The sequence below is a fragment of the Gopherus evgoodei genome, chromosome 2, assembly GCF_007399415.2.
Source record: "Gopherus evgoodei ecotype Sinaloan lineage chromosome 2, rGopEvg1_v1.p, whole genome shotgun sequence".
Taxonomy (NCBI): Eukaryota; Metazoa; Chordata; order Testudines; family Testudinidae; genus Gopherus; species Gopherus evgoodei.
The window spans coordinates 229,843,313-229,863,466 of NC_044323.1; the positions used below are offsets into that span (position 1 = coordinate 229,843,313).

At 40.6% G+C, this 20,154-nt stretch overlaps 1 protein-coding gene across 2 annotated transcripts in view; it reads right to left on the reverse strand.

Annotated features, from left to right (window-relative positions):
• Positions 1-236: 236 nt before the first annotated feature.
• Positions 237-20,154, reverse strand: part of NSMAF (neutral sphingomyelinase activation associated factor) — a 56,679-nt gene continuing 36,761 nt past the window's right edge. Inside the window, exons 19-31 of one of the 2 annotated variants that reach the window (XM_030553146.1) lie at positions 19,968-20,099; positions 18,204-18,246; positions 17,590-17,750; positions 12,309-12,417; positions 11,210-11,268; positions 9,778-9,845; positions 8,175-8,242; positions 7,804-7,927; positions 6,119-6,202; positions 4,719-4,776; positions 3,967-4,069; positions 3,033-3,142; positions 237-594 (exon numbers count right to left, since the gene is read on the reverse strand). In XM_030553146.1, coding sequence (XP_030409006.1) covers positions 500-594; positions 3,033-3,142; positions 3,967-4,069; positions 4,719-4,776; positions 6,119-6,202; positions 7,804-7,927; positions 8,175-8,242; positions 9,778-9,845; positions 11,210-11,268; positions 12,309-12,417; positions 17,590-17,750; positions 18,204-18,246; positions 19,968-20,099 — 1,214 coding nt within the window. In that variant the 3' untranslated portion in view covers positions 237-499. Of the gene's footprint in view, positions 595-3,032; positions 3,143-3,966; positions 4,070-4,625; positions 4,777-6,118; positions 6,203-7,803; positions 7,928-8,174; positions 8,243-9,777; positions 9,846-11,209; positions 11,269-12,308; positions 12,418-17,589; positions 17,751-18,203; positions 18,247-19,967; positions 20,100-20,154 lie in introns of both variants that reach the window. The other variant, XM_030553145.1, reaches the window with a different exon arrangement.

Here is a 20,154-nt window from a genome sequence, read left to right on the forward strand (position 1 = left end):
AGAGGGGAGAGACTCTTTAGAGTGGTAGGGCTAAGTGAAGATCAGGGTGTTTCCTTCTAATAAATTTGTAAAGAGCACAGAGACTGATGAAAGCGCTTTTCCTTAGAAGCTTCCAATTAAAACAAATGATGCATCAGATGGTATGAATGTGGTCCTTGCCGAAATGAGAGGTTTGCTTTATTAATTCAAACATACACTATCCTATTTGATGCAGTTCAAGTAGATCACACAGTGACTGCAAGTTAAAATCTCTTTTATTACAGAAAAATAAGTCTTTCATCTCAAATTAAGACAAGCATTTTCAAGTTGAGACAATAAGACAGCCATAATGAAATACAAACAAAAATATTACAGTATGGAAATTACAGTACAAGAGCTTTAAATGAAGTCACCATAAGCTAGAAAGTTTTAGATAAACCAAGCTTTCTATTTGGTTGACCTTCCTGCAGCCATCATTGCACATGGGTAAGTTCCTTTATATACTGGAGGGAAAAGGCACTTAATATTGCAGTTTCCAGAACATGATTTGTTTATCTTCCCCTCCGGTGATAATACTGCTGCATTGCTCATTCATCCACATACAAGTTACAGCACCTGAGAAAAACAGATCATTGAATTGTGTGTTAGATACAAATACAGTGGGAATATTTGAGAAGTGTACTATTTTAAAAACAAGTTTGCAGGAGGTAGTTTTGATCAAATTAATAGCACTGAACAGCACAGGCTTAAATTTCTCTTGCTTGAGCACGCTCAGTGAGGAGCAGTGATCTCATTTACAGTATGTATACTGAACTCCAGCACACTGTATATCCTTAGCAGTCTTTTGAAGTGAATGAATCCATTTGCCCACAGACATTTCCACTCTAATCAACGGGTAGAAGGCTACAAGAATTTTCCTTTAGCCCAACTTTCAGAGGATCCTTCACAGCATTCTTAGCCCCTGCCACTTGACCCATTTTTCACATTAAAATCGGAGTTGGCATCCTACACAACCCTACAGTACACTTCAGTGGGAGCATATGGCCAGAACTCTTGTGTTTTCTGAGATTCTACCACTCCATGCAGAGGGGAATTCCACACATAAGCTTTTATTACACTGCTGTTTCCAGCCCTCATAAGATCAAGAGAAACCTTAAAGGCAAACTGATGCTAGATGGTATTATCTTCAAGCCCTTAGATGCCCTGAAACAGGTTTGTGTCAGACTCACACACTGAGACAAAGTGTGGAGACTGTAAAATTGAATTTGACATCAAAATAAATAAATGGACTTTGCCCAGATTTTTTCAAAATTAGGTTTTATTAAATGTGGAAAACACAAACTCCGACTTTCCCAAAATTTCACATCTGCTGCAGAAACCTGGGCATTTTGCCACAGCTGGAGTATACTAGACCTTGAATACTATTAGAGCATCCTGTTTCCATCAGTACCACTGAAACACCCAAATCAGTAGAATTCAACATTTCTCCTGTTAATCTTTTCTCTTCCTCCCTCATGCCACCCAACAGGCAGATCATCTCCTTTTATAATGCTGCTGGTCAGGAATAATGGCTTAAGGGCCCTCTGCATCTTCCACTAAAGCCAATGGGAGACTTTCTATGGTCTTAAATTTAGCATCTGATCCAATTGTCATTTGATTCTAAATTCCAGTTCGCCTCAACTCTATGTCAGAAATTGTAAGTGTTGTATGACCCATGTCAGAGTACAGTGCTCCTTTGGAAAAAGGAACCTTGCACAGAACTGGGACTCAGATTCACAAAGGCATGTAGAGTGTTGATATGCTTAACTTTTAGGTGCCCAGAAAAATCACTGGAACAATGGAGTCCACAAAGCCTGAATTAGGTGCCTGGGCTCCCTATACACAACATGGGGAGAGACAGAATGGGATCCACAAAAGCCAGCATGCTAGGTGAGGAGCTGCGTAAGCCAGCCCCGGGGAGATGCCAATAAGAGCAGTGTATCCTCAGTCCCGCCCTTCTCATGGAGTGAGGTGCTTTTCTCTGCCTATGACGCACAGACAGGAACCTCTCTCCTGAAGTCAGGCAGCTTAGGTGCCTAAGCCCCTTTCTGCAGGGATAAGTTCGGTGCCTGCCTCATTCCACACAAAACAAGAGAAGGAGGAGGACCTCCCTTATAACCGTTAGCCCAATGGTTAGAGTACTCACCTGGGATGCAGAAGATCACAGACCAATTCCCCCTCTGCCTGGTGAGGGAAGGAATTTGAACAGGGGGTTCTCCCCACTCAGTTGAGTGCTGAAGCCAATGGACTATATAGTAACTCAAATCTAAAATTTAGATTCACCAAGCTACATCACTTAAGCATGTGAAAAATTCATATCCCTGAGCACAATAGTTAAGTCAACTGAATCCCTCGCATAGCATTCTGCTACACGGAGAGGTGGATTATCAATAATGAAGGAAAAACCCCTTCCACTACGGTAGGAAGAATCTACACTACAGAGCTACAACAGTATAGCTACAGCACTGTAGCGCCCATAGTGTAGACATGACCTCACTCCCTCTGGCCCAATTCACATTTAACTATTCAAACACTGAATTGAAGTGGAACAGATTCAATAGGAGAGACTTGCCTGGGTCTCCTACCGTCCTGGGGAATATGCTAGCCATTGTGCTAAAGGTTAAAAGAGTGAGACCTCCTCCCCACCACCCTCTGGTTGCTGTGTGTGTAGTTAGACTGCTCTGAGCATGCCTACCAGATCAGGCTCTGCAGATAAGATAGGTAGAGTAGCACCTATCATCCCCGCATCTGTGGATGGTGGTGGGGCCTAGACAGGAGATAGGTCCAAATACCTAGAGGTAGGCAGTAGTCTGCATGTGCAGAGGCAGAAACATAGGTGCTGAGGGAACATTTACAGCAAAAATTTAGGGGTCGAGTGAGTTTAGATACCACAGGAGTAGGCGGGATCACAGGGGAGCCTAAATCTGGGACTTAGGCCCCTAAAACTGGGGTTTAGGCACCCAATTCCCTTTGTGGATCTGGCCCTAGGAGATTACACAGTATTGCACACACACCTGTATGTCCTTTGATTCTTTCAATAACTTTTCCTGCAAAAAGGTCCCAAACCAATAATTCACCAGACTGGCTTCCTGATAACACAGAATGTCCATCCCATTTGAAACATCTGCAAAATAATTCAGTAATCATTTAGCCCATTTGCACTAAGAAGTGGCATTATTTATTTAAGACTCTTCTACCTGTTAATTTAGTCCATCACCTATGTATAAAAAACCTGTTCTACTTAGTACTGAGGCCAATGCTGCTCTATGAATTAAGCAATGAGAGGTGAAAGGGTAAAGGGAAAGTTTTAAAAATGAAGAAAACTGTTTGTTGATAGTTTAAATCACATATCATATTGCTCTACATTCTGAAACACTAGATCAGTCTGAGAGAGACAGGTAGGAAAGCGAGCCCTTCAAGTTAAAACTGATACTTTCTTTAGTGTTCGATAACAAGGCTGACACTTCTATAGCTTTTGGTATACTACAAACTAACAAGTTTTGAATCCAACATCTTTTACAGCTGCTGAAGTACACACAAAATTGCATCTATTAACTGTAACAATTTTCAGTGTCAGCTCTCACTAATTTCAGTGAAAACTGCAGCTGCTTAGCACATCTGACAGGCAGGCCATTTATACAAGTGCCTAGCTTTAGCATCCAAGTTGAGAAACTTTGGCTGCAGCAGACAATGAACACAGGATCCCAGCCTTTGCACTTCCCTCTGTTGATACGTGCATCTCTTGTTAAGATGACCCCATTTCTCCTAGATGACATATACCTTAGACATGTTTAATATTTGTGTCATTTCCACATTCCCTTTGGGCATCTGATGCAAACAGAGATGTCCACTTTCTGCCCCGATTGTAATTCAGAGATACAACTATCAATTATAGCCACTGTAGCTAGAAGGGGTTGAGCTTCACACAGAGCTTTCTCTCACCGTTACCTTTGTGGCTGCTCTGAGGCCATAGAAGAGATGAGCATTCCAGTTTGCACATCTATTACTTTAAAACAGCCATCTTCTCCTGTGCTGAGCAGATGTCTGCTGTCTATACAAAAATTAAATGTATTAAGCACATACAGTAATGCATATCTAATATTTCCAGTGATCAAAGAAAGGAATTATGACTAATATAGCACATTAGGTATGTCAGAAAACATCATGTTTTAATTAAAAGCAGTTATTCCAGTTACGTCTCAGATAATGAGGAGTAAATAAATCTTCAAGCAAAAAGAACTGAAGCAATTTATCACTAGCCCAGAAAATAGTATTCTAACATCAAGTATGGTACTGCAAAGCACTGATAAAACCTGGACACTGGAGATGTGTCTGACTATAGCTGAACATTTAAAATCTACAATTATGTTAAAAATCCAGTATCAGAGGGGTAGCCGTGTTAGTCTGGATCTGTAAAAGCAGCAAAGAATCCTGTGGCACCTTATAGACTAACAGATGTTTTGGAGTATGAGCTTTCGTGGGTGAATACCCACTTCGTCAGATCCAGATATCAATGTATAATAGAGCTATACAAAGATGAAGATTCCTCTAGAAATTCTTCTCTCTCTCAACATCTGCATATTAGAAGAGACTTAAACACAACATACCAGGACTAAATGCAGCAGCATACACGGTCCCTGAATGACATGAAAGTTGGTGCAACATAGTGGCAGTAGTAACATCCCAAATACTAATGGTACCTTCTTTGGTTCCGGACACCAGCATTGCATTTCCAGCATTTAGGTTGATAGTATTTACCTAGACAATTAAGTACCACATTATTCATTTACTCAGCTCTCACATGGGCATTCTTGATAGACCTTTAAGTATTCACAAAGCAAGCCTGTGTTTCATAAGTATCCAATTTTATTACATCAGTTGATTACATATTTTTATATAAAATCCTGACTTATTTTTAAAATACAAAATCCTTGCCAACTACACCTCTACCTCGATATAATGTGACCTGATATAACCCAAATTTGGATATAACGCGGTAAAGCAGAGCTCCGGAGGGGGAAAGGGGGCCTGCGCACTCCAGTGGATCAAAGCAAGTTCGATATAACACGGTAAGATTTTTTGGCTCCCGAGGACAGTGTTATATTGAGGTAGAGGTGTATATGTGGGCAGGAAATGGAGGGGAGGTGTGTCATAAATGGAGTCTTAAGCAGATTTATAAGCGTTGTTTTTCCTTGCAGAATCAGACATTTGAATTGACATTTAAGTTCTTATCCAAGAGAAGATGACTGATTACAGCCTACATTTCTAATTAGTTAATGAAATGTTTAACTATAGCAAGCAAGTCTAGAAAACCACTAGCCTGTGCTTTGGCCCAGCCCATCTGTTTTTGATATCCTTGGATGCTGTTGGTAAATTTTACCAGGCATTGTTGCCTCCTTGTAATCTATAAAGAAATCTACTGAGATGTTTAAGAAATTTAAATGCAAGTGTTCTAAATATTCTGCAGGAATGATGTCAGAAGTTAGTGAGATATAAATGTACACAAATCCTGTATCTGTCCATATTTATTTTTAACTGAATGTTGAGCCAAACACGTACAATGTATTTAAATAGTCACAGTGGTCTTTCTGATAACATATATCATAGCCAAGTACAAAATATGGAAAACAAGTCAGACTTTTACCTAAAAACTCTAAACAGGCAAATCTGGTATTTGTACAGAAGGCATGAGGATGCAAATACTTCAGACAAATTTATTTTGACTTACTGAAAAGAGCCCATGAACCCTCTGCACACACCACAAGTAGTGCCTGACCAATAATAAGAAAACCCATTTCTTTATACAAGCTTTCCACTCTCCAGAAGTGGACACTTGAACCAATTCTTTTAAGAAAACAGAAAAATATTTGGAGTTACTTTCACTTTGCCCTTAGTCTATTTTATTCCCTCCTAGTCTTGGCATTCTTGCAATACCTAGCAACTGTCAAGCCTTTGATGAACGGTAGCCTTAATTTAGAATTTTCGCTTTTCTTGGTTTATGCCACATCTTTTAAAAGCTTGACTGAGATATTGTCAAGTAACTCCAGACTAGTGTCTTTGATAGATTAGAAGTTATATGTGTGTACATTTCCATACTCACACTAACATCATGTTCTAACTCAGCAAGCAATTCAAAATGATGTCTTTTGGTGCCCAGGACCTCTGCAGGAACACAGTGCCACACCTAGAATACCAACATTGCAGTTTGTTTAAACAAGCATTAGCACAACTTGTCATGTTAACTATTTTTTATTACCTAGCTCTGTCATTGCAAGGTAAGTTGTTTGTGATAACTAAAAGCTGTATGACGGTCAGCTACAGAAACTTCCTCCTTATCTCTAAGTTAAGTAAAAGGAAAAATAATTCTGGTTTTGGATTAAACATTAAACCTGTCTCTCAGAAGTTCTAAGCTCTCTTTACGAATCATGAAGAACTTGGTCGATAACAATTAAAAACAGTTAGTAGCAGCAGCATACTCCACTCTACCAAACAGAAGCATCCTCAACCCACTGAGCAAGAAAACATGACAAAACATTCTGCCCCTCAATCCACCAAACAGGCAGGCTTTTGCCCTTAAGCGCAGTGACGAATTTCAAAGTTGGGGGGCACCCAAATGATGCCAGCATCCTCCCCCTTAAAACAAATGTGTTGGGGGGAGGTCTCCGATTCTAACTATGGCAGTATTAGACAGGGAGAGGTGATATTTTAATTAGGCAGATCTTATCCCATTTAATGGTCATAAGGCAAAGCCAACACCTTAATTTTCACTTAAAACCCTATAGGTAGTCAATACAGATCAGAGAGCACTGGCATCACTGCAAGATATTCCATTTAAGTAGTGTACTACCTTTAAGGCACAGTGGTTTTTACAGTGATTTTCAACCTGCGGTCTGCAGACCCTGGGGGTTTGCAGACTATGTCTAAGGGGTCCACAAAAAGTTGTCATTACCATAGAACAGTGATTTTCAACCTGTGGAATACGTCTAAGATTTCCAAAAACACCTCAATTCAAAATTTTTTAGGGGTCCACAAATGAAAAAAGATTGAAAACCACTGGGCTTTTATAAATAAGGCTACGTTTTTTAGTCACAGGTATTTTTAGTAAAAGTCACGGACAGTAAACAAAAATTCACTGCTCGGGACCTGTCCATGACTTGTACTATAGACCCCTAACTAAGTCTCGGGGAGGAGGGTGGCCCGGGGTTGCTGCAGGTGCTCAGGGGAGGGAGGACAGCCTGGGACCCCCGTTGGTGCAGGGGAGTAGAAGGGTGCGGCCATGCAGCTCTGCATGCTGACTCCTCCCTGAGCGCCAGCTCCGCAGTTCCCATTGGCTGGGAACCACGGCCAATGGGAGCTGAGGAGGCGGTGCCTACAGGTGGAGGCAGCACCCAGAGCCCCCTAGCTACACCTCCCCCTAGGAGCCAAGGGATGTCACCGCTTCCGTAGAGCCCCCAAGGTAAGCCACCCAAACTCCTGCTCCTGGCTGGGAGGAGGAGATGGCGGTGCAAGACTTCCCCAACAATGGCCAATGCAGCTGGCCCAGGGGCTGCCTGAGCAGCTCAGGTGGCCCCTGGGCCAGAGGCACCAGCCACTGCAGAAGTCACAGCAGTCATGGAGTCATAGAATCCGTGACAAACTCATAGCCTTAATTATAAAGGAGTTAAAGACACAATTACGGCAATCTTTGTTAACAACAGGACAGCTACTATCAGGAACTCCAGAGTATTCCACTGTCACCTTAACGAAAACCATGAGTATAAGTAGTAAAGTGGCTGACATACAAACCTTTACAGCGGAGTCCCAAGATGCAGAATACAAGCGATTATCATGCCAGCAGATCTTGCTGACGGCATCATCATGTCCCATTAGGGTATCCTGTCGTCTTCCAAATGCGACTGAATAAAAATAGCTATCAGGAAAAAAGTATTAGTTATGAAAGTATAGCTTCAGAGAGCAAACTTTTATAGATTTTAAATAAATTAAAATAATTTGGCTTCCATCATTTCTAAATAACAGATTGAAATCTGTCCAAAAATGTAGAAAAAGAGTAAATGCTTCCTAATAGCGACTTACTTCCATGTTCTCAAAAGAAGTTTCATAAATCATAGTTACCCCAAAATTGTATGATTAAATATAATCCACAAATAAATACACACATATGATTGTCCCACGAAGAGCTTATGACAGTGGTATCTCCTGGTAAGATTAAACAAGATGACAAAGCCTACAAGGAAAAGGAAAATAAAGCAATGTTCAATTTAGTGCCAGATAGAACAGAAGTCAATTAAAGTGCATTAGCACATATTTGGAAAAAAACACAAAGAGTATCTACATCTTATGCCTTTAATGTTCTCAAAAAAAAAATTGTGACGGGTGTCAGAGATTAACTCTTACTGCCTTAAAGGATAGTGGATTCACTATGGTCAACATAAAAGAGTTACCAGCTTTGCATAAGAGTTGCAATTCCAGTATGTTATGGAAGATACAGTAAATCTTAGCTCATGCTTCAAGAATACAGTGCATTGCTTCATCCTGGTTCATCCTATTTGCATAAGCAAGCTTTCCAATTTTGCAGCTACTTATCAACTTGAGACAAAGCAAATATTGAACGAACTTAAAACTACCAAAGTAAATGGAAGCTTTTGTTCTATATTTAGGCTGCCAAACAACCATCTCACGATAACTACTAGTCAGAGAATGGTATTTTCATGAAAAAGGTTGCATGAAAGATGATATTTTTCTGATCGTGAAAGGGTATTCTCTCCGCAGTGCGTAAGTAAAAAAGCAGCCCTGTTAACTTTGAACAAGTGAAGAATATCTATCAATTTAAGGAAGGACAGTGCTGTTACTGCTAAGGCCTTTGCCTACACTAGCTTGTCTACTGAAATTTGCTGTAGTTACATTACCAGCAACAGTGGGAGAATTTGTGTAGTTCTGTTGCTGGTGTTTTTATTGCCTTGCATGCTACACCTGCTCTAAGCAGGGTTAGGTATAACAGTGGCAGAAAGGCAGCTGCACGTCTCTGCTAGGTCTTTCACCATTTCTGCAATGTAGCTGCAGTGCACCTGTAGGAGACTAAGAGAAATGTCAGTGTAGACAAGACCCATTAATGAGAGAAACTGGCTCCTTGGCCAAGGATTAGGAAAAAAGTACCAATTAAAAGAAAACAGCAGTCACAGTCAGAAGTAGCAGTAGCCTAGTCAATGCCACAGGTGAAATTCTCATCCTTGCTCCAGACCCTTTCTGATAACTAAAATGGCAGGAGCTATGTAAACAGGCTCTAAAACACTCAGCTCCCTCTGGTGGAGAACTCCCCAGCACAGAACTGAGGAAGACAGACAAGAGATGTCCTTCCAAGGATCCCCTCACAAGTCTTAGTACAGGGGACATGTCAGGGGCATGAGAGAGCATGTAGTGCTGCAGAGATCCTGGGTAGCATGGCTGGCCTTAGGCAGCCAGTGATGAACCTATGTAATGTAGGCAGACCCCCTGGAGGGTCTCAGTCACACCACAAGATTTACACTGGGCCTCAAAGCAGCCCAAACTTGGGAAGTCGCAAACTGTGCTATGCTTCTTCGGAGGCACAGTACTGAACCTCACCCCACGTTGGTAAATTACTCGTGCAAGAGAGAATGCAGAAGGCTGGAGAAGGAAGGAAACAAAGGCAAAGCTGGCATTTCATTGATACACTGCTGACAAGGAACATCTTCCTGTGGGTAGGTTTCAGGACTACTTCCCTTAATGACAATAACTACTCACCATGTTTGAAAAGGACACACTTCTTTGGAGCATTTTTGATTCTTTAGAAAACATCTTCAGGGTTGAATCTAATGCAAACATTAGGGAAGTAATTACAAAGACAGAACAGGACTGTACTGCAATATTCTAATCTAAACAAATTATTTTTGCTCCTGTGTGAATGCATACATCACTTCTAAAAAGCCACTATAAGAGCCACTTTGTAGGCTACTGTTAAATACAGAAACTACAAAGCATTTTTCTTTCTTAATTTTGAAGAACTGAATGAGGAAGAAGAATAGGGAGTTGAAGGTAAAGGCAGTCCTGGTGTTTTATATTCAAATGTAACCCAACATAACTCAGGTATGTTGCAGGTGTAACCTTTAAACATTCTGATTTGTTGTTCATCACTGATATTTTAATTTGGAAGATAGTCAGGAAGTTTAAGAGGTATAGCTCCCACAGTTCTCACACTTCTGCATGCTTGTAACACAGATCTAGTATCCAAAAGAAGTTGCAGAGCCCTGGATTTAACTTAATCCAGCATGCAACCTTTTCCCACTTAATTTGCACTCTACCCACTAATTCATCAGTCGACACTTACTCATTGGAATAGATTTTTTTTTAAATAATCCCCTACCCCAAATTTTACACTGATCTGAGGTTCAGGAGTAGCAATAATCTACTTTGCATCATTGACAGGTTTAGATGTCAGGTATCTTGTGAGCCAAAAAGCTTGCAAATGGGATCTTTGTAACATTAGAAAAGAGAAGTTACCAGCATTATCAGTTTCTCAGTTACTTTACACCTGGAAATTTTCAATATACAACTTCAACAGCATGACAAGTGACCTAAAATTGATTTTATAGGTGTCTTAAGTGTGTTAAATATACGGCAGAATACACGTTGTAATGCAGTATACAGTTTTATTAGCATTTGTTTGGCATAAGCTGGATAACCTGACTACTCCAAACTCATTCAGATAAGAAGCCTTCAAATCACATTAGACTATTGTTGAAGATTTTTAAGACTGTATCTATGCACATGTTTTTGGAGAGAAACAGACACATAATGGAAACGCCGATGGTGGCGACATAGTACAGGCTGACACAGATTTTTGCATCCAACAGGTCATTAAAGCCTGTCTAGAAGTCAAACAGTGGGTTGCTTTACTGAAAAAGTGCAAGAAACAACTTAAGGATAGGATTTTCAAAATCACTGCATTGGCCTAACTCTGTTTTCAGTGAAGTTACTCCCGTGAATCCAAGAACAGGAGAGCTAGGCCAATGCTAAGCACTTTTGCAAATTCCATCCAAAAAGCAAAAAGTACACTTTGAGTGGTCTGAATTTTTGATGGTTCATGTAACTTCATTAAGCCAAGACATTATAACACAGTGATGCAATGTTTGCATCACAGTGTCTTACAAGAAGACACTTGTACGAGAATACCCACCTTGAGATGTTGTGAAAACTGAAGACCCATCGCAAGAGACTGCAATTCCAGTAATTTCCCTATTCAAGACAAATAAGTTTGGAAGTGAATTCAAAAGGTATTTAATTCCAACGATCATACCATACAGTGACTTTTTTACAGCTGCAATTCAGTATTTGATCTTCACAAGGGTTAATTTAGACACTCAAGCAAATTATGAAGATTGTTGTAGAGTGCACAATTCTACAGACAAAAATATACCTTGCCAAAGAACTGGAAGGAGCAGTGCAAGTTCCCCCCACATTGTTCTGCCAGCATGCTTCAATCCTAACCAAAAAAGACCTGCTTAAGGTGGTGAAAGCCTAAATTAGCCCACACCCACTTAAATCATTTAGCTTCTAGTGGGGCAACCAATATTAAGATGACTGTTAAGATATCAGGCCAATTCCTAGTATACAACTCATTTTTCACTACCAAACAACCAGATAATCTCATGAAGGAATGCACCTTCTAGAACAGGGGTGGGCAAACTACGGCCCACAAGCCGTTTTAAGTCAGGGCGCTGGGTCGGGGGCCACACCACGCAGCTCCCAAAAGCTGCAGCATAGCCTCTCTCTGGCTCCTATGCACTCCAAAGGGCGTTGCAGGGGCAGTGCTTGCAGATGGGGCAGCGCAGAACCACCTGGCTGCACCTCCATGTAGGAGCTGGAAAAAGGGACATGCCACTGCTTCCGGGAGCCGTTTGAGGTAAGCGCCGCTCACAGCCTGCAACCTGAGCCTCTCTCCACGCCCCAATGCCCTGCCCCAGCTCTGATCCCTGCTCCCGCTCTCTGAACCCCTCGATCCCAGCCTGGAGCCCTCTCCTGCACCCCAAACCTCTCATCCTCAGCCCCACCCCAGAGCCCACACTCCAACCCCAATTTTGTGAGCATTCATGGCCTGCCATCTATTCCCTGATGTTGTCCTAGGGCCAAAAAGTTTGCCCACCCCTGTTCTGGACGCTTTCCTTCACACGATGCATCCAGATAAACATGTGATCCAATAACTAGCAGCATGACTACAGCAGATTATTGGATTTTGAGATAATTATACCACAGACGAGGACATTACAAAGACTTACTCTTTATGAATTTTATGTTGCTCATCTAACTTTAGTTTGGCAATGTTGTTCCATGCAAGCGTTATACTTTCTTCTGTCAAATCTTCAAAAGATTCTTCACTTGGAGAAACTTAAATAAGATAAGATATCACCATAAAATGAGAAGTAACAAACTGAAAATTAAAGAGAGATAGACTTCAGATAATAAATGAGTTAAAGTTATACCAAATATGAATATATTAAATGATACAAAAAGGCCAAAAAGGCATATGCATCATATCTATTATTTCCAGTTCTATTACAGAGAGGAGAGAATTTATGAGAGAATGGTTAACTGCCCCACAATATTTATTGACAGAAGTTCAAGAACATAAATAGCCAGAAATCTTCAGGTTAATTCCTAAATGGATCAGAAGTTTTTAGACAGTATATGTTCTTCTGTTATGACTGGCTGCCACTTTTATGTTCATGCATTTCAGAGTCGGATTCTGTAGAACTGTAGGTTTAAAATTATGGCTTATGTTTTTTAAAGGTTATGGGGGTTTGAAGAAATTAAATGAGCTTACTATGTGGCAACTGCTACCAAGAATACCACCAACTCAATAAGAATTGCCAAGCTGTGAGAATACATAGCATGATTTAGAGATGTTTAAATTTCAAGAATTTTTAAAATAGAATCCTGTTTTGGCAAACCACCCAACATAATTTTAGAATTAATTCTACATGAGTCATTTGGAAGAGATATTCTACTTAAAACAGCAACCTGTACTGTCACCCTTGTACTTCAAAGTTAAAGATCACCCAATAGAGGAATGAGGAAAATGATCTAAATTTAAGATGGCAGTCAAAAGCATAGTTATCTGCTGACAACTGATAGGGTATAAGAACATAACAGCCATACTGGCCCAGACGAATGGTCCATCTAGCCCAAGTATCCTTTCTGCTGATAGTGGTCAATGCCAGTTGCTTCAGAGCAGGGTTCCCAAACTTGGTTCACAGCCTGCGACGCTTCCTGCGGCTCTCATTGACCAGGAACGGCAAACCGTGGCCATTGGGAGCTGCGAATGGTCATACCTGTGGACGCTCAGGTAAACAACGTGTCTTGCGGCCCATCAGGGGCTTACTTTGAACAAGCCACGAACCAAGTTGAGGAATCCCTGCTTCAGAGAGAATGAACAGAAGTTAATTTCGAGGGAACATCACTTGTCATCCAGCTCATTTCAGGCAGCTACATGTTTAGGGACACCCAGAGCATGGGGCTGCATCCCTAAGCATCTTGGCTAATAGCCACTGACGGACCTATTCTCTACGAATTTGTCTAATTCTTTTTTTAACTCAACATTACTTTTGGCCTTCACAACATCCCTTGGCAATAAGTTCCATAGCTTAACTGCATGTTGTGTAAAGAAGAACTTATTTGTTTTAAACCTGCTGCCTATTATTTTCATGGGCTGATCCTTAGTTCCTGTGTTATGTGAGAGGTAAACAACACTTCCCTATTCACTTTCTCCACACTATTCATAATTTTATAGACCTCTTTCATATCCACCCTTGTCTCTTTTCAAAGCTGAATAGTCCCAGTCTTTTGAATCTCTCCTCATGTACAATCGGTTCCATACTACTAATTATTTTTATTGCTCTTCTGTAGGATAAATATGAAATTAAAGAACTAGAGTTAGCTTACGTTTGGTTAACAAAATACGTGTGTTGTAAAGAAAGGCCCTGGCTAGCAGGCTGAAGGAAAGCCTTGAAAATAATAAGTTATAAGTAAGGCTACGATTTAGTCATGGAGCTCACAGCAGCCATGGATTTCATGATTTTACCGGACGTCCGTGACTTCTTCAGCTTCCGTCAGCAGTTGGAGCCATGGCTGGGGCTGGAGCCAGGGCTATGTTCCCCACATAGCCCCGTGGTGAGGGCCGCCGCCGGGGCCATGCACCCCTCCCCCATGGCTTGCGGTGGGGGCTGCCACCAGGGGCCATATGTCCCTGCCCTGTGGCTTCTGCTGGGAGCCAGTGCCATGCTCCTCTGCCCCATGGCTTGTGCTGGGGGTTGCCACCAGGGCCATGCATCTCTGCCATGCTGCTTGCATTGCAGCCACCATCAGGGCCGTGTGCCTCTGCCCCGTGTCGGGGGCTGCAGCTGAGGCTGTGCGCCCTGCTGCGGTTTGTACAGTTATTTTTAGTAAAAGTCACAGGCTGCGTGAATTTCTGTTTGGTGCCCCTGATCTGTCCATAACTTTTACTAAAAATAACCGCGACAAAATCTTAGCCTTAGTTATAAAGGCCAGAAGGAATGAAGATGTCTGGTTGAAAGAATATCTAATGAAATCAGGAAAAGTTTCTAAAAAGTAGATTTCTGACGGATAGGGATGACTGCAGCTGGTTTTAAATAAGACAAGCAGAATCTGTTTTAAATGAGCCAACATGGTCCTTAACACTGGTGTGGGGTGGGATTTCAAAAATTAGGGCCTATGTGAACCAGATGCAAAAGAAAAACTGTTGGTCAGCAAGGAGGGGAAGAGATAAGGAGGAAAGGCTTTGGGGAGAAAGGAGGTGGTAAATTTTATCTGGATTAAGACTGCAAATAAAGGTGATTTGTCCCATATTGGTGTTTAGTTGAAGTCAGTAATTGGCAATTACATCATTTGTTTGTTAAAGGATATAGAAAGGAAAAACTTCATTGCTAATACCTGCCTGACCACTTTGGAACCAACCAATATGGATGCATTTAGCCTGTTTGTAAATATCTGGAGCAAATGCTTATAAATGTTTTGTTACTGTATTTGATGTAATAAATTGCTTATTAGTTAGACTTTATAGGCATGTTTGGACCAATTGTATAAATATCATGTGGCCTTTGAATTTAATAAAGGAATTTATGGTGAAATTAGTGTCAAGCAAATACCCTTCATAAACATTAATAATTCCAACACCTTCTTCGCACCTTTTCCAGTTCTAATATAGCTTTTTTTGAGATGGATGACCAGAACTGCATGTGGTATTCAACGTGCGGGCATTATGACAAACTGGAATTGACATAACTGCAGCCATTTTGTGTATTTAACCATCATTATTTGGAAGTGAGACCACCACACAGACAGGAATAATTTGGCCTTTGCCGGAGCAGACAAAACAGCTGTTCAACTTCATTGTTGCTGACAAGGAGCAATAAAGTGATAGATTCATGAGATGGGGAAGGAGTGTGGAGAGCTGACCTTGGATCTAGGTGTGGGAGTTGCTTTGCTAATAAGTAGATTTTTTTTTTGCTGTTGCTAGGGAAATTATTAGTCCATTAGGGGTTACTATGAGGTATGTGCTTTGTTTTGAGCAACCTATAAAAGAGATTAGTTAGAGTGTGAATTTGGAGAAGTTTTGGAGAGGATTTTGATGAGCTAAGAGACTGACATCCAACTCCCTCACAGCTAGGAGAAAGACTGGCCACTGGAAATGTACTGCTGACCACTTGACACCATCTCAGACTTTGGATAACTATATCTGGGGTGCTCAAGACTATTGTTATTTTAGATGTGTGCTTTGGACTCAATAAAAACAAGGACTCTTGAAAGAAAGCACTCATGTGTACAATCATTTGTCAGACAGACAAGCTGTGTCTCTAGTGATTTATGTCCTGAAACTGCCTAGAAAACAGATTAGTTACTATTTTTTCGGGTTCAGATAACCCCAGGAAACAGGCATGTCATGGGTTTATATAGTGGCATTATCATTATCATATTTTTTGTTTTATGACCTTTCCTAATGGTTCTTAACATTGCTAGCTTTTTTGACTGTTGCTGCACATTGAACTGATATTTTCAGAAAACTATCCACAATGAGCCCAAGATCTCTTGGACTTCATAATTTAGACTTCATCATTTGTATGTATAGTTGGGAATACTTTTTCCAGTGTGCACTGCATTGAATATTGTCAGTCATTTTGTTGCCCAGTCGCACAGTTTTGTTAGATCCCACGTAATTCTTCGCAGTCAGCTTTGGACTTAACTATTGTGGATTAATTTTGTATCATCAGCAAATTTTGCCACCTCACTGTTCAACACCACCCCACTCCCCAATTTATGAATATGTTGAGCAGCACTAGTCCTGGTACAGATCCTTGGAGGACCCCACTATTTTACCTCTCTCCATTATTAAAACTGACAATTTCTACCCTTGGTTTCCTATCTTTTAAGCAGTTACTCACTCATGAGAGGATCTTTTCTCTTATCCCATGAGTGTTTACTTTAAGAGCCTTTGGAGTGGGACCCTGTCAAAGACTTTCTGAAAGTCCAAGTACACTGTAATGATTTGCCCACATGCTTGCTGACCCCCCTCAAAAAAGTCTAATAGATTGCTGAGGCGTTACTTCCCTTTACAAAAGCTATATTGACTCTTCCCCAACATATCGCGTTTATCTACATGTCTGATAATTCTACTTGTTACTAGCGTTTCAACCAATTCGCCTGGTACTGAAGTTAGGCTTGCCAGCCTGTTATTGCTAGGATCCCCTTTGGAGCCTTTTTTCAGTGCTACATTAGTTACCCTACAGTCATCTGGTACAGAGACTGATTTAAGCATATAAGTGGTTTGATGTTTCAGTCCAATTCTTAGTGGACCACTGTCCACATCACAAGAGCCACCATCTTGACTGGCAAACTTGTTGGCCATTTCAGCAGTGGCTAAATGATTAAGTGGACATAGGAACTGAATTACCCTCTCACCGCAAAGGTGATCCTTCCAGGACAGGATTAAAAAGTACATTAGTGGGACATCGTGTGGAGCTTGCACTGCCAGTGCGCATTCTATATGTATGCTGTAGACAGACTAATTTGATTGCCGCTGCTGTCAATCTGGTACTTCACAGGTCACAGAATTCACTTTTTTTTTGGTAAAGCCACCACATAGAATAGAAAAACTGAGTGCTATAATCTGCATATTAGTTATTGACTTTTTGTATATTTATAGGCCTGTATATCGACAATAAAAGTAATATCTGATGTTCATTTAAACCATTGAAACAATTTTAAGACGCAAAGTGAATAATCAGAGCTCAACAAGACACTGCTTCTGTTTTTGGTTATTTAAAACAAAATAGAGAGAGAGTTGCCAGGCAAAAGTCTGTTTTCTATCAGAGCCTTCAGTTCCTGTAGTTATTTCTCCATGACTTACAGGGAAAGCAGATAACCAAGTTATATAACCTATGATACTCTGAAACAAAAGATACAGCCCTCCCAGAAATAAGGTCAAGTCAGTTATGTTATCAGATAGCAATACAAACAATAACTACAATTCTTTTATACATTTACCTGGAGATTCAGCTATGGAAACATTGTGACTGGATGTTCGCAAACTTTTGAACTTCGGTATTATCCTCCGGGGATGAGGAGTTGTAAACAACTGTTTCGGTGTCTGTCCAAACTCTAAGATTTGTGTCAACAGAGCTACTTTCTCATTGGGGTCCATAATACTTAAGAAAAGCAAGAAGTGTTCCGTGAAATATTTTAAGACAGAAAGATTGTTTCTGAAAATGTAGGCACATGCGCACAGTTATTGCTTTAAAACACAGCCACAGTAAAGGCATACACAATGGACCTATTACACAGTTGACTGGACAATTGCAAGCAAGCACATAACCATGACTGTGTGTACAACAGCAACAATTGCATGCATGGTACTCTGCAAATACAGCAATTTGTATCAGTGTAACTCAAATCTCAGACTGCACAGAAATTTGGAGCATAATCCTTCAATTCAACCTTTGTTACAATGGTAAGATTGGTGGACAGTGTCTTTTGGAGTCCAAAACAGAATGGCTCTCTCAATTGTTGGGAGCACTTAGATAATTAACAGGGAACTTTATGGGATAAAGAGAAATTTATTATGTGCCTCTACCAAACATTGCTTATAAGCATTTAATTACCTGTTTAAATCCACTCCACCTTCATAAGTTAATGGATGAAATACTGAAAGAAGAGGGAAAGAGAGCCATTTGCACAGTGTAGATAAACATGGCTTTCTTTTTTTTTTTTGTTCAATTCACACACCAATTGTAAACTACATGAATATTTAACTGTGCTACACATCTATGCAATTCCACTCACCTCACACCTACTGCAAGTTATAGCTTGTTTCAAGCCTTTTGATGTATAGAAAAGCATGAGCTAGGCTGAAGAGGAAAAAACAGTTTCAGATATCACATTTCCTGACTCTGTGCATTTCCCTAGCATGTTTTCTGTGATTTCAAAGACTCTCAGTACCCGGATACACAACAGTCATCTTATTACATCATTATAAGAGTCCATCATCACAGTGGACTAATCCCCTACCTGCAAGAAATTGAGAATTTTGTAAACTGTGATTAAGTGACAAGCTGAGAGGCTTGGTGATTTAGGGTTAGTTCAGTATTAACCCCCCCTCAAATATTACTTCCTCATTAGATCTCTGCAGGACTAACATACTAATAGGTCCCTAGGATGGATTTCAGATCTCTGTCTCTTGCTCCCCAGGAAGATGAACATTGGACGCAATTCAGAGACATAAAACTTAGCTTAGTACAACTAAGCTACATGGTGCCTCACATTCAGCTACATCTAAATTAAAGCTCTGTAACAACACTAACAAGAACTGACTCCATGGTTGTTTGGCTTAGAGGTGGTTATAAAGGAAACTCAAGAATGTGTGTGTGGGGGGAAGATGCTTACAACAGATAAAGGTGTTTTATCCACTCCCCCCCTGCCTTTCTGAAACCACTTGGTTTGGCAAAATGTTATGTGTGTTTCCTCCCTGAGAAGTTAGTTAATGTATTAAAAAAACAACTGAACTAGACATCAGATTTCTGATGTAGCAGACTTTCAGTAGCCTGATGCAGAGAATGCCATTGTGAGAGAACTGCTTTTGATGCTGCAAACAGTTTTCAGACACTCAGAAAATAATGTATTACTTTTCTTTAATATTCTGGGCTAATTATAGCAAAGACAGAGCAATAAAATAAAGATCACAAAAAAACTAAAAGAGGAAACCTAAGTGAGTCCAAGAGTTACTGTCGCTAGAGTGGCACACAGGGAGAAGCCCAGCGACCTATTTATCCTTTCCCCTCCCTCCCATTTTCTTCTTGGAAACCAGTGTTACCCACATGAACCTGAAGTTTCATGCTGCAATTTCTGGGCAGAAATGTGAAATACACAAGAGACTATTTCAGCACCAAATTGCCATTATCGTTGACTTGAGTAAATCACAGACAAAAATATTGTCCGTCTCCCTTCACTGTCATTTTAAGTGCAACAAGAGTGACCAGATGTCCCGATTATATAGGAACTGTCCCGATATTTGGGGGTTTGTCTTATATAGGTGCCTATTACCATGCCCCTGCCCCCCTCCAGATTTTTCACACTTGCTCTCTGGTCACCCTAAGTGCAACATCTACACACAATACATAATCAAACATTTCTCATTTATATACTGTCTTCTGGGAAGACAGACATTACAAGAAAGGGAAAAAGTTTTAGAAGATGAGTCACTATTTCCAGTGGAAAAGGATTGGCACTTTTCTCAAGTACTGAAGGATCAAACACAGGCTTGATGCATGTTCAACGCAGGCAACATGGAAACCCTGCTAGTCACATTGTCCATCTGAGTTTAGTTAGAATGTCAAAAAAGTGATTCTTTAGAGAATTTTACAATTTACCATTGTGGGCTGCAATGGCTTCACTTCCCTTCTGCTTGTAGCCAAATATTAAGTCAATCCATTCATGGAGATGTTCTGACACATACTGGCTTTCTAAGGCATTTTGGCTCTTCTGAAGAAAGTCATCAGGATCTATCAAGAGAAAGTTTAATCAGTGCAGAAATCTACTACTGTTAAATGTGGATGA